Source organism: Hemitrygon akajei, chromosome 7 (genome assembly GCF_048418815.1).
Source record: "Hemitrygon akajei chromosome 7, sHemAka1.3, whole genome shotgun sequence".
In the NCBI taxonomy this organism is placed as follows: Eukaryota; Metazoa; Chordata; class Chondrichthyes; order Myliobatiformes; family Dasyatidae; genus Hemitrygon; species Hemitrygon akajei.
The window spans coordinates 27,525,971-27,546,571 of record NC_133130.1 but is presented as its reverse complement, the minus strand read 5'-3'; the positions used below and the strand labels follow the sequence as shown (position 1 = coordinate 27,546,571).

The 20,601-nt window shown below is 41.9% G+C and overlaps 2 protein-coding genes across 3 annotated transcripts in view; one reads left to right on the top strand and one right to left on the bottom strand.

Annotated features, from left to right (window-relative positions):
• slc30a6 (solute carrier family 30 member 6) overlaps window positions 1–20,601 on the top strand; it is a 174,064-nt gene that overhangs the window by 492 nt on the left and 152,971 nt on the right. For both annotated transcript variants that reach the window (XM_073050547.1, XM_073050546.1), the window contains exon 2: window positions 7,432–7,469. In XM_073050547.1, the coding sequence (XP_072906648.1) occupies window positions 7,432–7,469 (38 nt within the window). The remainder of the gene's footprint in view (window positions 1–7,431; window positions 7,470–20,601) is intronic.
• LOC140731282 (uncharacterized) lies at window positions 10,526–13,076 on the bottom strand. Its single transcript, XM_073052886.1, has 3 exons — window positions 12,821–13,076; window positions 10,587–12,539; window positions 10,526–10,539 (listed from the first exon to the last, which is right to left on the bottom strand). Exons 2-3 carry the CDS (start codon window positions 12,370–12,372, stop codon window positions 10,526–10,528), a joined length of 1,800 nt encoding a protein of 599 aa, XP_072908987.1. The 5' UTR covers window positions 12,373–12,539; window positions 12,821–13,076.

The window sequence follows — 20,601 nt, the reverse complement described above, 5'->3', positions numbered from 1 at the left end:
ATCCGGAACCCTCTCAGCCTCAACAACTTGCTTCACCAACCAACCAACCCAACCCCAATCCCAGTAACCTCCCAGACTCATAAAACTAACCCAGTCAATATTTGCGCATTCCCAGTAATCTCCCAAACCACTACCACCTAGCAATCTATCCCTAATAATCCTACCCCATCACTAGTAACCCTTTTGCAGCTTCAGTGATTTACCCCGACTAATCCTTGTCCATCTCCATCAGCCCCCTACACCAATCTTAGTCCATTCTGCCACCTCAGCAATCTCCCCACTCTGAACCACCAATCTCTTGATTCTTTACCCCGAGCAAACCTTTCTAGCTTGAAAAATACTATAGGTCTCCCATCGCTCCACCTGCTACAGCAAGTCATAGAACATTAAACACTACTGGGCAGTACAGACCTTTTGGCCCACAGTGCTGTGTTGACCCAAAGACTACTTCATTGTCATAGAAATCTATGCTATTCAGTGATGTTCTTCTGTGGTAGGGATGGGGAGTGGTATGGGGAGAGAAAATCTAGTTCTTTGAGAAATGCCAGACCCACAGAAGTATAGATGTTCTGAAATGACCTAACATGTCCCTCATCTTAAAAGGTCATTTAATGAAGAGCAGTAAACAGTGGTAGTTGATGATTCTGTGTTGAATTTATTTCAGTTAGGCAAAGTTAAAACACTGTGAATACTACATTTATTTTTAATCTTTCATGATTAAGTTTCAAGGTATTCTATATAAGCAATAGGTGTAAAGTACATAAATGATTAAGAAATTAGTATTGACAACCTCACTGGAATATCATCCCACACAAAATGCTGGAGGAGCCCCAAAGATCAGGCAGCATCTATGGAAATGAATAAACAGTTGACATTTCAGGCCGAGACTCTTCCTCAGGACTGGAAAGGAAGGGGGAAAACGCCAGAATAAAAAGGTGAGGGGAGGGGAAGGAGGTTAGCTAAAAAGTGATGGGTGAAGCCAGGTGGATGAGAAAGGTAAAAGGGCTGGAGAGGAAGGAATCTGATAGAGGAAAGTGGACCAGAGGAGAAAGGGAAGGAGGAGTGGCACTGAGGGGAGGGGCGTGATAGGCAGTTGAGAAGAGGTAAGAGGCAGTGTGGGAATAGAAGAAGAGAGGAGGGGGTTGAATTTTTTTTACAAGAGGAGGAATTGATATTCATGCCATCAGATTGGAGGCTACCCAGATGGAATATAAGGTGTCGCTGCTTCACCCTGAGAGTGCCCTCATCGTGGAAGGGGAATGGGAATAGGAATTAAATTGTTTGTCCACTGGGAAGTTCCACTTCTGGCAGATGCAGCATGGTGCTGGACGAAACGCTCCCCCAAACTATGCCAGGTCTCACCAGTGTAAAGGAAGCCACGTCGGGAGCACCAGACACAATAGATGACCCCAGCAATCCACAGGTGAAGTGTTGCCTCACTTGGAAGGACTGTTTGGGGCCCTGAGTGGAGGTGAGGGAGGAGGTGAATGGGTAGGTGTAGCATTTTGGGGTAGGTGTTTCCATTCCTGTTCCAACATAACAGTCCATTGCTTCCTCTTGGGCCACAATGAGGCCACCCTCAGGATGCCTATCACCTCCTCTTGGGTCTTTTCCTTTCCTTCCTGCTATGGTCTACACTCCTATCAGATTTCTTCCTCTCCAGCCCTTTTACCTTTCCTACCCAACTGGCTTCACCCACCACCTTCTAGCTATCCCCCTTCCCCTCTCACCACCTTTTTTCTCTGGCATTTTCTCCCTCCCTTTCCAGTCTTTAAGAAGGTCTCAGCCCAAAACATCAGATGTTTAATCATTGCTGTAGATGCTGCCTGACCTCCTGAATTCTTCCAACATTTTATGCGTGCTACTTTGGATTTCTAGCATCTGCAGATTTTTTTTTGTGTTTATGGAATCCCTGCTGTTTTTCCAAATCAAATCCACTAGTTACCGTCACAATAGGCTGAATGGCTTTCTTGATGCAGTTTCCTTGCATGTTTGCTGCTGCAAGGGTTTTCCTTTAAAACGTGGAATACCAAAGCTAAGATCAAGAGGTTTTAATTACTACAACACAGTAGGAAGCTATTTTGCATTAGGTCCAGTTACAGTGTAGTACTGTCTTTTGCCAAAAAATGACAAGTGCTCTCTAATGTTGATGTCGTTCACTTGTATTTGGAAAATCTAAATGTCCATTATAGATTTGGAATTCATAACTTTTATTTTAAGATTTTTAACTTAATTAGGGTCTACTTTATGTCCTGATGAAGGGTCTCGGCCCGAAACGTCGACAGTGCTTCTCCTATAGATGCTGCCTGGCCTGCTGTGTTCCACCAGCATTTTGTGTGTGTTGTTGTTTGAATTTCCAGCATCTGCAGATTTCCTCGTGTCTACTTTATTCGATGGCTTTGTTCTGGAAAAGGTAATCGGGCACAGATTTGTTATTTGGTCAAAATGTTGAGAATTAGAGGCAAAATGAAAGGTGACAGGAGGGAATAATTTTACAGAGTAGTTGTAATTTGAGAGCTGTCCAAAGTAGCTAAAGTTGATCTATTTCTAGTTTTCCAAAATAAATTGTGCATGTATTGTACTTGAAGGCAAAAGTGCGAGGATAACAAGAAAGTTGTGGACAAGATTAACTTACTGCGTTTTTAAGAATGGCTTTGCTCAAGTGTAGTTAAGGTTCTTTAGTAGGAGATTTTGGCCCCAAATAAGTTTAAATAGTTTGAATATTTGCATATTTGTCCTAGATGTTTGAGGAAGAAGCTGTACAGTGCAAATGTGACTTTGTGTAAATTCTGCCATACCATTATTTTAAAGTACTTTTCAAGTGAATAACAAAATATTTCAGGTTATTTATCAATCAATGCATACAGTAAAGTGTTAGGTTAATTACTCAATGAAATGATAAAGTTATAGCAAGTGTATAAGGAGCAATACAATATTGGTTACTTTGAACATGGACATTTCTGACTGTGGAGACAACGGCTTAAAGGCAATTCTCAGGAGCAGAAACCTTGTGTGACATGTTACTGCCTTGCCAGTCGCACCAAATCTTCTTGGTATTTCTTGTTACTTCACCAGAAATAATTAAGTACCAATAGAAACAAGTTTTGGAGCAACAAGGTTTTCCCCCAGTGTGTTTGGTCTTCTAGACAAAGATGAGTAAGTAAGTTCGTGGAATTGTACAGCACAGGAGATGATCATTCAGCCCATCAAGTTTGTACAAGGTTTTTGTGAAAGTATCTAGTTAGTCCTGGTATTTTAAGTCCTCCGGAGGGAGGGACAAACATTGAGAGCTGGGTGAAGGTTGAATAGGAGTAGTAAAGTGTAGGTTGAATAAAATTGCAATACCACAGGATGGTCTCGAAATTGAAACAAGGCACTGCAACCCTGAAAGTTCAAAGTTAATTTAGTATCAAATGGCCTATATGTTACCATATACTACACTGAGATTCATTTTCTTCATCGATTCAAGGTATATTTATTATCAAAGAATGAATAAATTATACAACCTTGAGCTTTGCTCACTCACAGGTAGCCACAAAGCAACAAACCTGAAAGAGCCCAATTTAAAAAAAGACCAACACCGGATATGCAAGAGAAAGGGGGAGGGGAATACAAATTATACAAACAATTCAAGGGAACAACAACCTTCTGAACCAGAGATTGAGTTCTCAAATCTAAATCTCAGGACAGCCCAGGGTAGGGCCAGAGCCTCACTTATAAGTTCATCATATAAGCGAGCATGGAGCGCAACCACCGGAGCAGTCTTTATATCCTCAGCGCCATAGAGAGAGGTGTGACCATCATGGCGAGCAAACAAAATGCTCTTTTAGGCATTTGCAAAAAAAAACAATAGAATTATTTCTGAAACGATATGTAAGCAAAGACTGATGCACAACCAATGTGCAAAAGAAGACAAACTACAAATTAAAATAATACTGAAAACATGAGTTGTAAGGAGACCTGGAAAGTTAGTCTGTATGTCATAGAGTCAGTTAAGAGTTCTGGTGAGTGAAGTTATCAATCTTGATTCAGGAGCCTGATGGGTATAAACTTCCTGAATCTGATGGCATGCGACCTAATGGTTCAAAGTTCAAAGTACATTTATTATCTAAGTAGGTATGCAGGATACAATCCTGAGATTCATCTTCCCCACAGACAGCTACGAAACAAAGAAAACTATGGAGCCCATTCAAGCAAAAGCATCACCCCCCCTCCCCCACCACACGCAAAAAAACAAATTGTGCAATTGGCAACAAAAACATCAACCCCCCCCCCACCACACGCAAAAAAACAAATTGTGCAATTGGCAACAAAAACATCAACCCCCCCCCACCACACGTAAAAAACAAATCGTGCAAATGGCAACAAGAAAGAATGAGTGAAAACACAGAATATAAAAACAAAAAATTGAAAAAGTCCAATCAAATTACAGACCGATCCACAAACTGCAGACCCGTAACTTCAGTACCATCCACTGACAGCATTGTGAGAGAGAGAGATACCACTCCAACATGGGCCTTCCCTTGGGAGCAGTGAGTGAGAGGCTGGTAACAGCACTGAACACTCGCTCACCTTCCGCACTTGCTTCGATGTTTTCAATCTTCCTCGATGCTCTAATCAGTCAGAAATGGAGCTGATCGTGGGCTCGCGTCCCATCTCTAAACTTCTTGGCCTTGAGGCCACATGCCTTCCAGAACCTTCTGAAAGACAGTAAAGTGCCAGATTGCATAATCAGCACCATCAAACTGTAGATTACAGGCTTCAACAGTACCAGGAATACATTTTTTTTAAAAAATAAAAGAAGTGAAAGAAAAAAGTTTTGTAAACCATTTGGAAGATGTCACCCATGCTGGTGCTCATATAGTGTGAAGAGAGTATGGTCTGGATGGTGGGGGTCTTGGATGGATGCTGCTTTCTTATGGCAGTGCTCCATTAAAATATACTCAATGGTGAGGAGAGCTTTGTCTGTGATGGACTGGGCTGTATCCATTCCTTTCTGGGGTCTTTTTTGTTCCTGGATTTTGGCATTTCATACCAGGCCATGTTGCAATCAATCAGGGATGCTCTCTGCTGGTGACATGCTAAATCTATGCAAACTTCTAAGAAAATAGAAGTGTTGTTGTGCCGCCTTCATGATGACACTTATGTGCTGGTCCCAGAACAGATTCTCTGATATGTTAACACCAAGGAAATTTATAACTACTCCTCTTCACCTCTGTTCTCCCAATGAGGAATGGCTCATGGATCTCTGGCTTCTTCCTCCTGTCATCAATAATAAGCTCTTAGGTTTTGTTGAAATTGAGTGAGATGTTATTGTTATGGCATTACACATAGAACATAGAATAGTACAGCACCGTACAGGCCCTTCAGCCCACAATGTTGTTCCGACCCTTAAACCCTGCCTCCCATAAACCCCCCACCTTAAATTCCTACATATGCTAATCCTTCCTAATGTATTTTAACAACTCCAACACCTCCCCTCCCTTACTATCAACATGCTCCAGAACATCAACCTCACTCATATGTCCTCACTGTCATCAAGTTCCCTCTTATTGGTGAATACTGAAGAGAAGTACCGTAGATGTCGGATTATAAGCCGCTACTTTTTTCCCACATTTTGAACAGCTTTGAACACTGCGGCCTTTACTACGGTGCGGCTAATGCATGGTTTTTTTTCATGCCGCCAAAAACATTTTGCCTCGTAACAGTAGACCAATAAAATTGATGAGTAGTTCACAGAGGTCCAATGAAATTGTACGATAAATCAAGCGCACTTTCACAATTAAATTATTGTAAATCAGTCATTTGTACTCACCCTCATCAACATGGAAAACACTTGAAGAAAAGCATTGTGCTGCCTTTATGGCAGTTATTTAGTTTATAATATTTTCGCTTAGTAATTCATTTGTTAGTATTTTCTAGTTGAATAAAGTATCTATCTATTTGTTTTCTGTACATCCCGGGATACTATGACATCACATCCGGTTTCGCCGCGTCTTGTGGGAAATACCGGTTTGCGATAAACGGGAAGGTGGGGGGGGAGCACATTAGCTGAGCGAAAACGCTGCTTTTAAGTTAAAGGCGATCAATAACTTTTCCTGGTAGGCTGCAGTATATATATTTTTTACCAGTCGTTAGGAGATATTGGAATGTTGTTCAGTAAAAAAGTATACGCAACGTAATTTGTGTGTTACCGATACGTATGTATATTTAAAAGTAGCCGCGTTACAGGCACGGTTCGAAAAAAAAGCATTTGCAATATGTATTTGTTTATGTTACCATATGGATTTAATTAAAAGTTAAAAAATCCTCACGTGTAATATCTTTCTGTGTAAATATCTCATATTACAACGTGAGACACCTGCGGCCTAAAATCCGGTGCGGCTTGTACAAGTACAAAATTGATTTTCTTTCTAAAATTAGAGCCGGCGGCTTTTAATCAGGTGCGCTCTGTAGTGCGAAATCTACGGTATTCATTGAGGACCTCGCTCACTTCCACAGCCTCCAGGCACATCTTCCCACCTTTATCTCTGATCGGTCCTACCTTCATTCCTGTCATCCTTTTGTTCTTCACATAATTGAAAAATGCCTGAGGGTTTTCCTTTACCCTGCTCACCTTCTCATGCCTCCTTCTTAAGCTCCTTTCTTACTACCCTATATTCCTCAATAGACCCATCTGATGCTTGCTTGCTAAACCTCATGTATGCTGCCTTCTTCCACCTGACTAGATTTTCCACCTCCCTTGTCACCCATGGTTCCTTCTCCCTACCATTCTTTATCTTCTTCACCGGGACAAATTTATCCCTAACATCCTGCAAGAGATCCCTAAACATTGACCACATGTCCTTACTCAACCAGACCTTCAGTCTCCTTCCTAGATTCTGATTCATTTCCACTTTTGAATTGGCCAACAGTAGTGATGTCATCAGAAAACTTAAACTGCTTTTTTTCGTATTTTGTATTTAAGTAGTTACCAAGGTTTAAGTGTTAGTCATTGATTATTGTACTAATCATTATTGTTATTCCACAACAAAATAGATATTTTTGTATTAAGTTATTTACCTTGTGAGACTGCAGTAACAAGAAGAGTTGCACACTGTTACATTAATACCTGTATATCAAAAAATTGCTTGATAGGTCTTTGTAATCCTGGTAGTCTCATTCATTCTTTTCCCCATTGTCAGATGTATCAAAAATAACAAGTGAACTGGACTGATATTTTGAACATGCTTTGAAAAAGGTGGAGCACCCAAATTATAAAAGATTCGAAGATCTCAATAATATGCCCCTTGTGACATTCTTTTAAGGGGAAAAGACAATAATTTCCTTTATAAAATAATCAACTCTTTTGAAGTTTAAAACTATAGTTGTTTAAAGTGTCTTAAGCAAGCACTAATAATAAGCCATTCCATGCCTTCCTTGTTATTCCAGTGCACAGAAGAAGACCAGATACGAGTACTTATCTTTTGGTAAGTACAATACATTTATAAACTGATTTCCTATTGTCAATGTACCAAGGTACAGTGGAAAAACTGTTTTGGATGCCATCCATACAGATCATTTCATCACAACAGTGCATTTAGGTAGTACAACGCAAAACAATAACGCAATGTACAATACGTTTTTACATTTGCAAAGAAAGTGCAGGATAGGCAGAAAGTAAGGTGCAAGGCCATAAACAAGGCAGTTGTGAAGTCTAGTCCATTTTTATCATAATAAAGAATCTTCAGTAGTCTTGTAACAGCAGAATAGGAACTGTCCTTGAGCCTGGTGCTGTATGCTTTCATTTGCAATTACCTGGTTTTGTGCATTAATTACTCAGAAAATGTGGTCTGATCTTCATCTCAGTCACAATAATAGACAAGCACAATCTGCCTAAACTAATAACTCAAAAACAATTGTGTTTTTCATCTCTTTATTAAACACATTGTTTAATCATTCACAGTCCAGGCTGCAAACAGTATGTGAACCCTTGTACTTAATAACTGATAGAACCTTCTGTAGCAGCAATAACCCTCAGAAGACATTTCCTGTAGCTCCTTGCATAGTGGCGAAGAAGAATTTTAGACCATTCCTCCATACAAAGCTGTTTCAGTTCATAAATATTTCTGGGATACCTTGCTTGAACAGTCCTCTTCAGGTCATGCCATAGCATCTCAATTGGGTTAAGGTCTGGACTCTGACTTGGCCATTCCAAAACACACATTTTCTTCTTTTTAAATCATTCTGTTCTTGATTATTCTTGTGTTTCAGATCATTGTCTTCTTGCATCAGCTAATTTCTATTAAGCTTCAGGTGAAAGTCTGCTACCCTGACATTCTCCTGTAAAATGTCTTGATACAGTTTTGAATTCATTGTTCCCTCAACAGTTGCACTGTCCAGGCTCTGAGGCAGCAAAACAAGCCCAAACCATTATGCTCCTTCCACTATACTTCCCAGTTGAAATCAGGTTTTGGTGTTGGTGTGCAGTGCAGTGCCCTTTTCCCTCCAAACATAGCAGTGTGTATTTCTGCCAGTATGTAACGTTCTCGCTCGGGTGTGAAGTAACGCCGAGGTAAACGTCGAGATAAACCAGAATCAATGCAAACGAGACCGCAGTAAGATTAACCATTTACTGTTCACTCTTCACATTAACGCATGGTGAAAACTGTTGAAAAACAATACAAGATTGGTACAGTGTTTGTTCCCTTCTAAATATCACATTTACATTGTGAATACTTGCAAAGGTAAAACTACAATAACTACATTACATTAAAGTGCAGCATACAGTCAGAATCTAGCTGCTCCATTGGCTGCTTTAGATACACTTCAATACAAACTATCCCGACTCTTTAACTGACAAAAAGGTAAACCTTACCGACCGTCGTTACTTTTAACAGAATCGGCGTTAACATTTTAACTCAAAATACCGATTATCTAATGACTTACAGCGTTGCTTTCACTGTGTCTTTGGTGCATAGAGAGACCCTAGTCAGCGTTATGGTCGCACATGTGAGTGACCCCCACCCTTGCGTGAATCTCAAACCGGTAATTCCCCACAAGACGCGGCGAACCCGGATGTGACGTCATCGCAGCCGCGATGTATTACAGACAAATCAATTGATTTAAACAATCCTAACTTTAACTAAAAATGCTAACAAATTACTACGCGAAAATATTATAAACTAAATAACTGCCATAAAGGCAGCACACTCCCCGCTTGGCCTTCGTAAGGTCACAATGAACATAATACAAACTTCAGTCTCTAAATCAGTCGTTAGGTAGAAGTAGAATGACTTCTGTAACAGGCCTTTGGTAAATTTTCCCATCGCCTTGGTCGGTAGTTTTCAACTCGACTTCCCTGACATGTCCATCCCTACTAGGGAATGTGGCAGTGATTCTGGCCATTGGCCAGCAGTTGCCGGCGATTTGCTTGTCCTTGAGCAGGACTAAATCTCCAACTTGAAGGTCCCTTCTCCATTGCTTTGTGTACAGGTCCTTATCGGAGAAGTCCCCTGGTGGAGGGGCAGCTCCTGCCTTCTGCGTAAGGAGCATTGATGGCGACAGTATGAAGGGGTTTTCCGGGTCAGAAGACACGGGTAGGAGTGGTCGTGCATTCGTAATGGCTGTGACCTCTGCCATTGGTGTGCCCAGTACCTTGTGGGTCGATCGGATGCTTTGCTGCATCTCAGGTCTCCTTTTCGTGGTTTTTTGCAAGGGCGTGAACCGCTTGACTGCCTGCTCTTTGTTGTTTGGCAAGCACTGGCATGGTTCTCTGAAAGGTAGTGGGGCGACCCCACTATTTGCTTTGTCTCTGAAGACCTTGGTGTCCTCCGTTTTTAAGATGATGGCGTCTTGAGCCGATGGAGCGAGTTTATTATCATGCTCCTTTTGAGCAAAGACAGACTGACCCAGCGTCTCGTCAGTTACTTTGCGCTTGTTAAAGCCTTGTGGTGCTTCCTGGACGCACATGGAACTTGTGCGGTGTTGAAGAATCATATGGCGGCTACTCTCTAGCACGTTGGTCTTGAGTGTGTTAACCGTTGATTTGTGTTCGTTGCCAGGGCACACCTCTCCTATCACCACCCAGCCCAGATCCAGGCGTTGGGCAAAGGGGGCGTCGTGTGGTCCATTGACCTGCTGCCTAACCTTGTGTACCCGGAGAACATCCCTCCCTAATAGCAGGAGTATTTCTGCTTCTGGATCCAGCTCTGGGATGTATTTGGCGATGTGGTGGAGATGTGGTTGGTGTAGCACCGCACTTGGCGTCGGGATCTCAGTGCGGTTATTCAAGATTTTCTCGCACTCTACGAGTGGGGGGAGACAGATGAGGACTTTACCATCCAGGGACTCGATCTGGAAGCCTTCGGCCCTCCTTCCGTAAGTTTTCATGTTGCCTGAGCAAGTTCTAAGGTAGTATGGGAACTGCTCACTCTCAATGTTGAACAAGTTAAAGAACTTTGGACTGACTAGCGAGCGGTTGCTCTGATCGTCCAGAATTACGTAGGCTTTGATGGCCTTGTCTTTGGCTCCCTTAGGGTACACCTTAGTGAGACAGATCTTTGAACAAGAACGGCTTGCCTGAGCTTGACCGCAAACTTCCGTACAGCTCGAGCTGACAACAGTTGTCCTGGAGTGAGCTTCTCCCTCCCCGCCGTCCTGTTGTGGGGGTGAAGGAGCGTTGTCGGTTTGCGGTGACGGGCCAGGATGCATGGCCCAGTCGTGATTAGTGCTATCACATTCCAGGCACTTCACGGCGATCGTACACTCTCTCGCACAGTGAGAGGTCGAGGAACAGCATCTAAAGCATATTCCTTTCTCCTCGAGGAGGGCCTTCTTCTCTTCAAGGGGTTTTTCCCTAAACGTTCTGCATCTTTTGAGGGGGTGGGGTTTGTTATGCAATGGACAATTCTTGCTAGAGTCGTTGTTAGTTGTAAGGACTTCAGTCTTAAGCGCTGAGACTGGTTTAGTAATGTTGGAATTATTCGAAGTGGATTTATCTGGCTTGGTGTAAATTGTACTGCTTCCTGGACCTATGAGGCTAGGATCGTTTCGCTTCTTCGCCTCCTTGCACACGAACCTGGTGAAATACTCGAAGGGAGGGAATTGACCTTCGTGTTCTTCCTTGTAATCTGAGGCAACGGACAACCACCTGTCCTGCAGCCCGAATGGAAGTTTGTCCACGAGTTGTCTAATCCCGGTTGGAGTGTCTAGGTATACTAGACCAGCTGAGTGGCCATCTTCTTTGGCGCCTTGAATCTCCATGAGTAAATCTCCAAATTCTCTTAGCTTGGTGTGGTCCTTGGCTGACACCTTAGGAAAATTTCCCAAACGTTGGCATAGCGCCGCCTCAATAATTTCGGGGGCTCCGTAGCCCTCCTGAAGTCTCTCCCATGCTTTCTTCAATGCTAGCTCGGGTTTGTTGATGTACACTGAACGCATGCGTCTCACCTGTTCGCATGATTCTTTTCCCAGCCATTTTGCCATAAGATCCAACTCCTGGGTTGCTCTGAGCTGGACTCCGTCGATAGCGTTGGTGAAAGTGGAGTACCATGCACGGTAATTTTCAGGTTTATCGTCGAACCGGTATAGTCCTGAAGTGACGAGATCCCGTCGTGCGAAATACCGTGCTGCGGATTCGTCTGCAGGTGGCGTGCGGGCTGAGGGAACATGTCCACAGGTACATGACTGAGGGCGTACATCTGTTATGGGATTTGCTGGTCTGGACTCAGTCTTTGCCTCTCTTCTCCCCAAATCCGGTAAGTTCGGTGTCGAGAAGTACTTGTCGTGAGCCCTTGCATTCCTGGGTTCATCGCGGAGTTGCGAGGGTAAATTATCTTCCTCGGATGGACGTGATGCCGTCGGGCCTCTCCAAGACTCCTCGTGAAGTGGGACGTTATCGAATAAGTAAGGAGAGGAAGAAAGAGTCTTCCATTCCATTTGAGATTGGACATAGTCCCTTGTACGTTCCAATCCGATCTTTTCTGAGGTAGATTTTCCGTCCTTCGGATCATGCATTTCTTCGGCGTCTTCTATTAACTCTGCTTCCACCTCGGCAGCTGCTGCTTCTCGTTCTAGCTTCAGCGCTTCTAACCGTGCCTCTACCCTTTTCCTTTCCAATTCGTTTTCGGCTTCTCTGGCAGCCGCTTCGGCTTCTCTGGCAGCCTTTTCCTTCTGGTTTTCGGCTTCTCTGGCAGCCTTTTCCTTCTGGTTTTCGGCTTCTCTGGCAGCCGCTTTCATCTTTACTTCTAATTCTTCTTTGGCAAAGCGCGCTCGCACCTTGGCGGCTTCTGCTTTCGCTCTTGCTTGGGTGGCCTTACTTGATGCCCTACTGCCCCTATCGCAGGATGACGATGACTTTGACAACGACTTGATGCTGGATCGGGTTGACATGGCTGCACTTTAAACACCTGATAATGCCGCTTTTTCACTGTAACATTCTCGCTCGGGTGTGAAGTAACGCCGAGGTAAACGTCGAGATAAACCAGAATCAATGCAAACGAGACCGCAGTAAGATTAACCATTTACTGTTCACTCTTCACATTAACGCATGGTGAAAACTGTTGAAAAACAATACAAGATTGGTACAGTGTTTGTTCCCTTCTAAATATCACATTTACATTGTGAATACTTGCAAAGGTAAAACTACAATAACTACATTACATTAAAGTGCAGCATACAGTCAGAATCTAGCTGCTCCATTGGCTGCTTTAGATACACTTCAATACAAACTATCCCGACTCTTTAACTGACAAAAAGGTAAACCTTACCGACCGTCGTTACTTTTAACAGAATCGGCGTTAACATTTTAACTCAAAATACCGATTATCTAATGACTTACAGCGTTGCTTTCACTGTGTCTTTGGTGCATAGAGAGACCCTAGTCAGCGTTATGGTCGCACATGTGAGTGACCCCCACCCTTGCGTGAATCTCAAACCGGTAATTCCCCACAAGACGCGGCGAACCCGGATGTGACGTCATCGCAGCCGCGATGTATTACAGACAAATCAATTGATTTAAACAATCCTAACTTTAACTAAAAATGCTAACAAATTACTACGCGAAAATATTATAAACTAAATAACTGCCATAAAGGCAGCACACAGTAAGTTCAACTTTTTTCTTATCTGTCTACAGAACACTGTCCCAGAAGTGTTGTGGGACATCCAGGTGGTGTTTTACAAACTTAATGTGCAGCAATGTTTTTCTTTCAGAAAGCAGTGGTTTCCTCTGTGGTGTCCGTCCACGAGCACCATTCTTGTTCAGTGTTTTTCTTATAGTGGACACATGAACAGAGACTTCAGCAAGTTCTAGAGATTGCTGCAGGTCTTTTGCTGTTACTGTTGGGTTCTTTTTTCTCTCCATCAGCATTGCACATTGTGCTCTTGGTGTGATCTTTGCAGGGTGTCCACTCCTAGGGAGGGTAGCAACAATACTGAATTTCCTCCATTTGTAGACCATTTCTCATACTGGTGACTGATGAACACTCGGGTCTTTAGAAATGCTTTTGTAGTCTTTTCCAGCTTTGTGCATCTCTACAATTCTTCTAATGTCCTATGAAAGTTGTTTTGATCGGGGCAGGCTCTGTCAATAACCTGACTTTGTGTGTCTTTTTTATAGAGCAGAGCACCACTACAACCCACACCACCAATCTCATCTCATTGACTGGAACATCTGACTCCAAATAGCTTTTGTAGAAGGCAGTCCAGAGTTTCACATAATTTTTTGAACCTGTACGGTGATTGTACTGAAGTGAAGAAGTACAATTGTTTGTGTGTTATTAGCTTAGGCAGATTATGTTTGTCTATTATTGTGACTTGGATGAAGATCAGACCACTTTTCATGAGTAATTAATGTAGAAAACCAGGTAAATGCAAAGTGTTCACAAACTTTTTCTTGCAACTGTATCTGCTGCCTGATGGGACCAAAGTCTTTCTGGTTCTTTATTAATGCAAATCTTGTCAAAATCTGCCTTGGCTCCCTTGCAGTTGTCCAGTTTTAGTGAGGATATATGAAAAGGATGACAAGATCTGAAATGCCACAGCTGAACCGCAGGCACCTGGCAATGCTCTTTGTGTATCCATTAACTGAATTTCCAGGTTATTGATTCTTATGTCGAGGCCTTTTTGAAACCATTTTAGAAACCATTGGGGGGGGGGGGGGGGAAGAGTACTCAAAAATGGTTTGCTTTATTTAAAAACGAAAGGTACACATGGCAAGGAACAGCAGCATAGTGGTGCAGCTGGTAGAGTTGTTTGTCACACCTTCGGTGATCTAGGTTTAACCCAGACCTCCAATGCTAACCATGTGGAGTTTGCAAGTTCTCCTTGTGATTACGTGATTTTCTCTCTGTTACTCTTAATTCCTCCTATCTCCCAAAGATGTGTCGGTTGTCCTTTGTGAATAGAAAATAACATAGGATTAATCTAAATGGGTGTGGAACCAGTGGGGTGAAAGATGTGTTTCCATGTTGTACGTTGGGGTTTAAACAAATCAGTCATGATTGCTAGAGCTGACTCAATGGGCCAAATAGCATACTTGTGCTGCTGTATCTTACAGTGACATTTCTGTAGCCCATTATTACTCCCCCTCCCACCATCAGTTTATTTTGCTCAAGTTCAATGTTCACCTTATAGTAGTTTTTGTGGCACCTTTAACATTGTAAAATATTTCAACTAGTTTGTGAGTTGCTCAGGTAGTTAGCCTGACTTACCAATGCTGCTGCTTAGCAGCATGTGAGAGGTTAAACTTAATAGCTTTACATCTGATGCAGCTGCACCAAATATATTAAAGCAATAAGTAGTTTGTCCCAGCATATAAGTACGAATTTATATAAATGTATGAAAACCAGCTTGAAAAATGACAGGTGGAATTTAATACAGACAAGTGTGAGGTGTTCCACTTTGGGAGGACAAACCAGGGTAGGACTTAAATGGGGAGTAATGGGGCACAGCAAAGTGCCGTAGAACAGAGGGATCTGGAATACAGATCCATAACTTCTTGAAAGTGGTATCATAGGGTTGTAAAAAGAGCTTTTGGCATTTTGGCTTTCATAAATCAAATTACTGAATACAGGAATTGGGATATCATGTTGAAGTTTGTATAAGATGTTGATGGGACCTAATTTGGAATATTATGTGCCGTTCTGGTTGCTTACCTATAAGGAAAGCTATCAATGAGATTGAAAAACTATAGTGAAAATTTACAAGGATGTTGCCAGGACATAAGGACCTGAGTTGGGAAAAATTGAATAGGTTAGGACATAGAAGAATGAGGGGAGATTTGATCGAGGTATACAAAATTGAGGGGTAAATTGTTAGGGTAAATGTAAGCAGACTTTTCCCACTGAGGTTGGGTGAGACTAGAACCCAAAGTCATGATTTAAGGATGAAAGGTGGACTGTTCAAAGGGAACAAAACAGGAAACTTCTTCACTCGGGGTGGTGAGTCTGTGGAATGAGCTGCCAGAGAAAATGGGTTCAATTTCAATGCTTTGGATAGGTACATGAATAGGAAAGGTATGGACAGCTGTGGTCCAGGTGAAGATTGATGGGACTAGGCAGAATAATACTTCAGCACATACTAGATGGGCCGAAGGGCCTGTTTCAGTGCCGTAGTATTCTTTGACTTATGACTAGACTTCTGGGTATATAGTTCATAAAGACCACTAGATGGAGCCATTGTAAAACTAATCCCAGTTAGGTTGGTTCTAACGGTAAAAAAATCAACATTATAGGTTATGTTTTAAAATTTTTCATGTCTAACAAAATGAATACTGACATGAAAAATTGGTGTATGTACAAATAAAACATGAAGTTGTGGGTACAGGGAGAAGGCAAGAGAATGGAATTGAGAGTGAAAATGGATCAGGTGTGATCAAGTGGGGGAGCAGACTCTTAGGTATTAGACAAATGGCCTAATACTGCTCCTTTGTCTTATGGCCTTATTGACAAAATTCTACTTGAAATGAGTACATGGAACTACCCCCTATCGTTGTGGTACAATTATTAGCTTTCATGCTCCTGTACTCTAGGAATCATCTCAAAGCAATTGTTTTTTTTTACAGAAAATTAAAATGATAATCTACAATGTTTTGTCAGACTTTGTTTGAATGTAGACATAAAACCAGATGCTAGAATCTGGAGCAAAAAAAAACAAACTGCAGGAAGAACTCTGTTAAGCAGCACCTGTGGAAACAAAGATTTGGTCACTGTTTCAGGTTGAAACCCTACAATGGTATTGAGTGTGGAGATAGAAGATACACGAGGGAGAGTTGAGACAGGTGGTAGGTTATGGGCTGAACTAGGTGCAGATAACACCAAATTCTGTGCTGTAGTGGGCAGTTTTGGATTAACTGGGAAAGTGGGTCATGGAATCTAACTCGGAGAAGTGCAAAGTGAAGTATTTTGGGAATGTAAAACAGGGCAGGACTTCCAAAGACACGGCCTTGGAGAATGTTGTAGAACGGAGATCCAGGGGTACACCCATGTAACCATGTAACCTACTCTAGAAACTGCCTAGAATTTCCCTACTGCGTAGCCCTCTATTTTTCTAAACTCTATGTACCTATCTAAGAGTCTCTTAAAAGACCCTATTGTGTCCGCCTCTATCTCTGTCGGTGGCAGTGCATTCCACGTACCCACCGCTGTAGGGGAAAACTTACCCCTGATGTCCCCCTTTTGCCTACTTCCAAGCACTTCAAAACTGTGCCCCCTAGTGATAGCCACTTCAGCCCTGGGAAAGAACCTCTAGCTATCCACATGATCAATGCCTCTCATCATCTTATACATCTCTATCAGGTCACCTCTCACCCACTTTTGTTCCAAAGAGAAAAGGCCACGTTCACGCAACCTTTTCTCATTAAGGCATAATCTCCTATCCAGACAACGTCCTTGTAAATCTCTTCTGCACTCTCTCTATAGTATCCACATCCATCCTGTAGTGAGGTGACCAGAATTAAACACAGTAATCCAAGTGCTCCACTTGAGGCAATCTACAGCAACTGATTAACCTACAAACCCACAAGTCTTTGGGAATGTGAAGAAACTAGGACACCCAGAAGAAACCCCTGAGAACACAGGGTGAGCCTACAAGCTCGCACAGACAGCACCGGAGTTCAGGATTAAACCTGGGGCTCTGACTCTGTGAGGCAAATGACTCTATATTAGCTGTGTCACTGTACTGCACAAAGTTGTAAGCTTAAAAGACTGATAGATTTAAACATATTCAGTAGGAAAAAGAGGAGAAAATTACATCTAATAGTAAATTTAGAGCAAGGATCTCAATTTCTTTTCATTCCAGGACTTCTGAAATGTCCTTTTTCAGGAAATTTGCCTTCTCCTCTATCACACTTGATGACGCCCTCATTCATGTTTTAACTATTTTACAGACATCTGCTCTCACCCCATCCCCTAAAACAAAATAGAGATAGAATTACCTTGATCCTCACCTTTCACCCCACCAGCTTCTGTGTCCACCATGTCAACTGTCACCATTTCAGCCAGCTACAACAGGATTTCTTCCCCTGCTTCTGCTTAATGCATGGACTGCTGTCTCCCATGATTCCCTGGTCTGCTCATTCCTTCCCAGACCCATGGCACATTCCCTTGCATCTCTAGGAGGTACAACGATATAGTTATACCACTTCCCTAATCACCTTCCAGGAGCTTAAACAGCCTTCCAGGTGAAGTTGAGATTTGAATGCATCTCCTCCAACCTCATCAATTGCATTGATATGTCCCCAGTGTCAAAACTAAACACGGTGAAGCAGCTTTTAGTTACTATGCTCCACATATCTGGAATAACCTTCCAGAAGATCTGAGGTCTGCCGCTGCTTTAAGCTGTTTTAAATCAAGGCTTAAAACTTTTCTCTGTAGCTTTTAATTAGAATCTTCTGCACTGTAACTTCTATTCATCATATCCATTTTTGTGATTTTATTCTCTTTATATATTGTATGCAATTTGATCTTTGATTCTTGTTCTATGTAAAGCACTTTGAACTGCCTTGTGTTTGAAAAATGTTATACAAATAAACTTGCTTGATGTGGCCTCACTACATCATCAAGACCAAGTATAGGCAAGGTGACTATTGTATGACCTACTTGCATTGTGTCTTCCGTGGCCACCTCGAACTGCCATTTGCATATCACTTCAAGCTCCCTTGCTATTCACACACTGATCTGATGCCCTTAGCTTTCTCCACTGTCTTAGTGAGGCCAAATGTAGACTTGAAGAACAGCATCTCGTGTTACACTTGGGTCGCTAACAATCTAATGGAACTAGCATTGGGCATTATTGGAAAAAAAGCAGAGAGAAGTTGTTAGAGTGAGAATAAGATGGGAATTAAAAAGACAATTAACTGGAAACCAATAGTCACCTTTGCAAACTTATTGGAGATGTTCTACGTCACGGCCATCCGATGTATGGTTGTTTTCTACAATATCTTCATGGATGTTGTGTAAGCTGTTAAGTATTTCCAATATTTTTGATTCCATATTTCAAACATCTACTTTTTTTTGCTTTTCCTTCATTTCCACTCTCCCCCTCTTGATTGGCCAACTTTTTTCATGGCTTAATACTGACATTTGGTCAATGTGTCTATTTTTATTCACTAAGTACTGCCAAATAAGAATACCCCTTGATACAGTCGGCCCTCCTTATCCGCAAGTTCCGCATACACAGATTCAACCAACCGCGAATCAAGAAAACCCGGAAGTGCTCTTCCAGCACTTGTTCTTCGAGCATGTACAGACTTTTTTTCTTGTCATTATTCCCTAAACAATGCAGTATAACAACTATTTACATAGCATTTACATTGTATTAGGTATTATAAGTATTGTAAAGATGATTTAAAGTATATGGGAGGATGTGCGTAGGTTATTGTGGATCGGGATTGAAAAAAAACGTAAGTTCTCTTACTAAGTAAGTCGGAACAGGTACATCCAGTATTATTTACTGTCAGTTAGTCAAACGTTTGTCTTAGTATATAGTATATATTTACATTTCTTTGCATATAAAACACTTAAGAAATGTATGTATTTCAAAAATTAAACCACTGTGTTGCTTAGTAATAATTGTAGCTTTCATCGGGGCAGAGCCTTTCTCACTTTATCCTTTAAAATTGTTCCGATTGTTGACTGACTGAAGCCTAACACTTTTCCAATGACCGATGGCATTTCACCTCTTTCCGATCACTTTATTATTTCCACTTTATTTTCAATCGCGATCGTGATTATTTTTGTGAACAGAAACACTGTGGATTCAGAGCTGTGTCGGGTCCTGAAGACCACCTCACTGAGACAGGTTAAATAAGGTCTGGGGCTCCGCCGGGTCCTAAAGTCCACCACACTGAAACAGGTTAAATAAGGGACTTGAGCATCCGCGTTTTTTGGTATCCGCGAGGGGTCCCAGAACCAATCCCTCGCGGATAAGGAGGGCTGACTGTATTTGCACTCTTGTAGTTCAGAACAATGTGATTTCAAATTAGTATTTTCAGGATTACCATTCTCTAATAGTTCAAAGTCCAAAGTAAAATTTTTTTACCAAAAATGTCTGTATTACCATATACTGCCTTGATATTAATTTTCTTGTGTGCATTTACAGGATAAATAAAGGATGCAGTAGATTTTTTGAAAAAATGTACCTAACCAACATGTGCAAAAGAAGACCATCAGTGCAAATAAAGAAGTAATACTTAGAGTATGAGATACAGAGTCCTTAAAAGTGAGTCTGTAGGTTGTATAAGCAGTTCAGAGTTGAGGTGAGTGAAATTATCCATGCCAGTTCAGGAGCCTGATAGTTGTAGGGTAATAACTGTTACTGAACTTGCAGGTGTGGGACCGAAAGGCTTCTGTACTTCCTGCCCAATGTTAGTAGCGAGAAGGAAGCATGGCCAGGATGGTGGGGTCTGTGATGGAAGCTGATTTCTTGTGACAGCATTACATGTAAATGTTCTAAGTAGTGGGGAAGGTTTGCCTGTGCTGGACTAGGCTACATACACCATTTTCAACTGTCTTTACCATTCCTGCCCATTGCTGTTTCCCTACCAGGCCATGATACAGCCAGTCAGGATACTCTCCACTGAACGTCTAAAAGTTTGTCAAGGTTTTTGATAACATGCCAAATTTACACAAACTTTCAGACCTGGTAGCAAAGCAGTTAAAAAGGGTTTATGAACATAGCCTCATGGTGCACTGGTGCTGATGGTGAGTGCAGAGTGAATGAGTATACCAATTCATACACATTGGAGGTAACCAAAAGGAAATTGAGCATCCAATAGCACAGGATGGTCTTAAGGTCCAGGTGCTGAGGTTTAATGAAGAGTTTTGAGGGGATGATGGCATTGAATGGTGATCTATAGTAATTCAAGAGCATCTTGACATATACATCCTTATTGTCCGGAGCTGAGTGAAGAGCCAGTGAAATGGCATCTGCTGTTGACGTGTTCCAGTAGTAGGCAATCATGTACATAGGCGCTACTGGACGATAGATACTGAAGCAGGTTACTATGTTCTTCCTGGGCACCAGTATGATTAAAGCCTGCTTGAAGCAGGTTAAATAATCCTGCGATCATGTCTTAAATTGAATTAAGTTGACTTTATTACTTACATATTTCATAAACAT

Excerpts from the sequence above, each read along its gene's own strand:
- LOC140731282 (XM_073052886.1), bottom strand. The coding sequence starts at position 12,372 with ATGTCAACCCGATCCAGCATCAAGTCGTTGTCAAAGTCATCGTCATCC.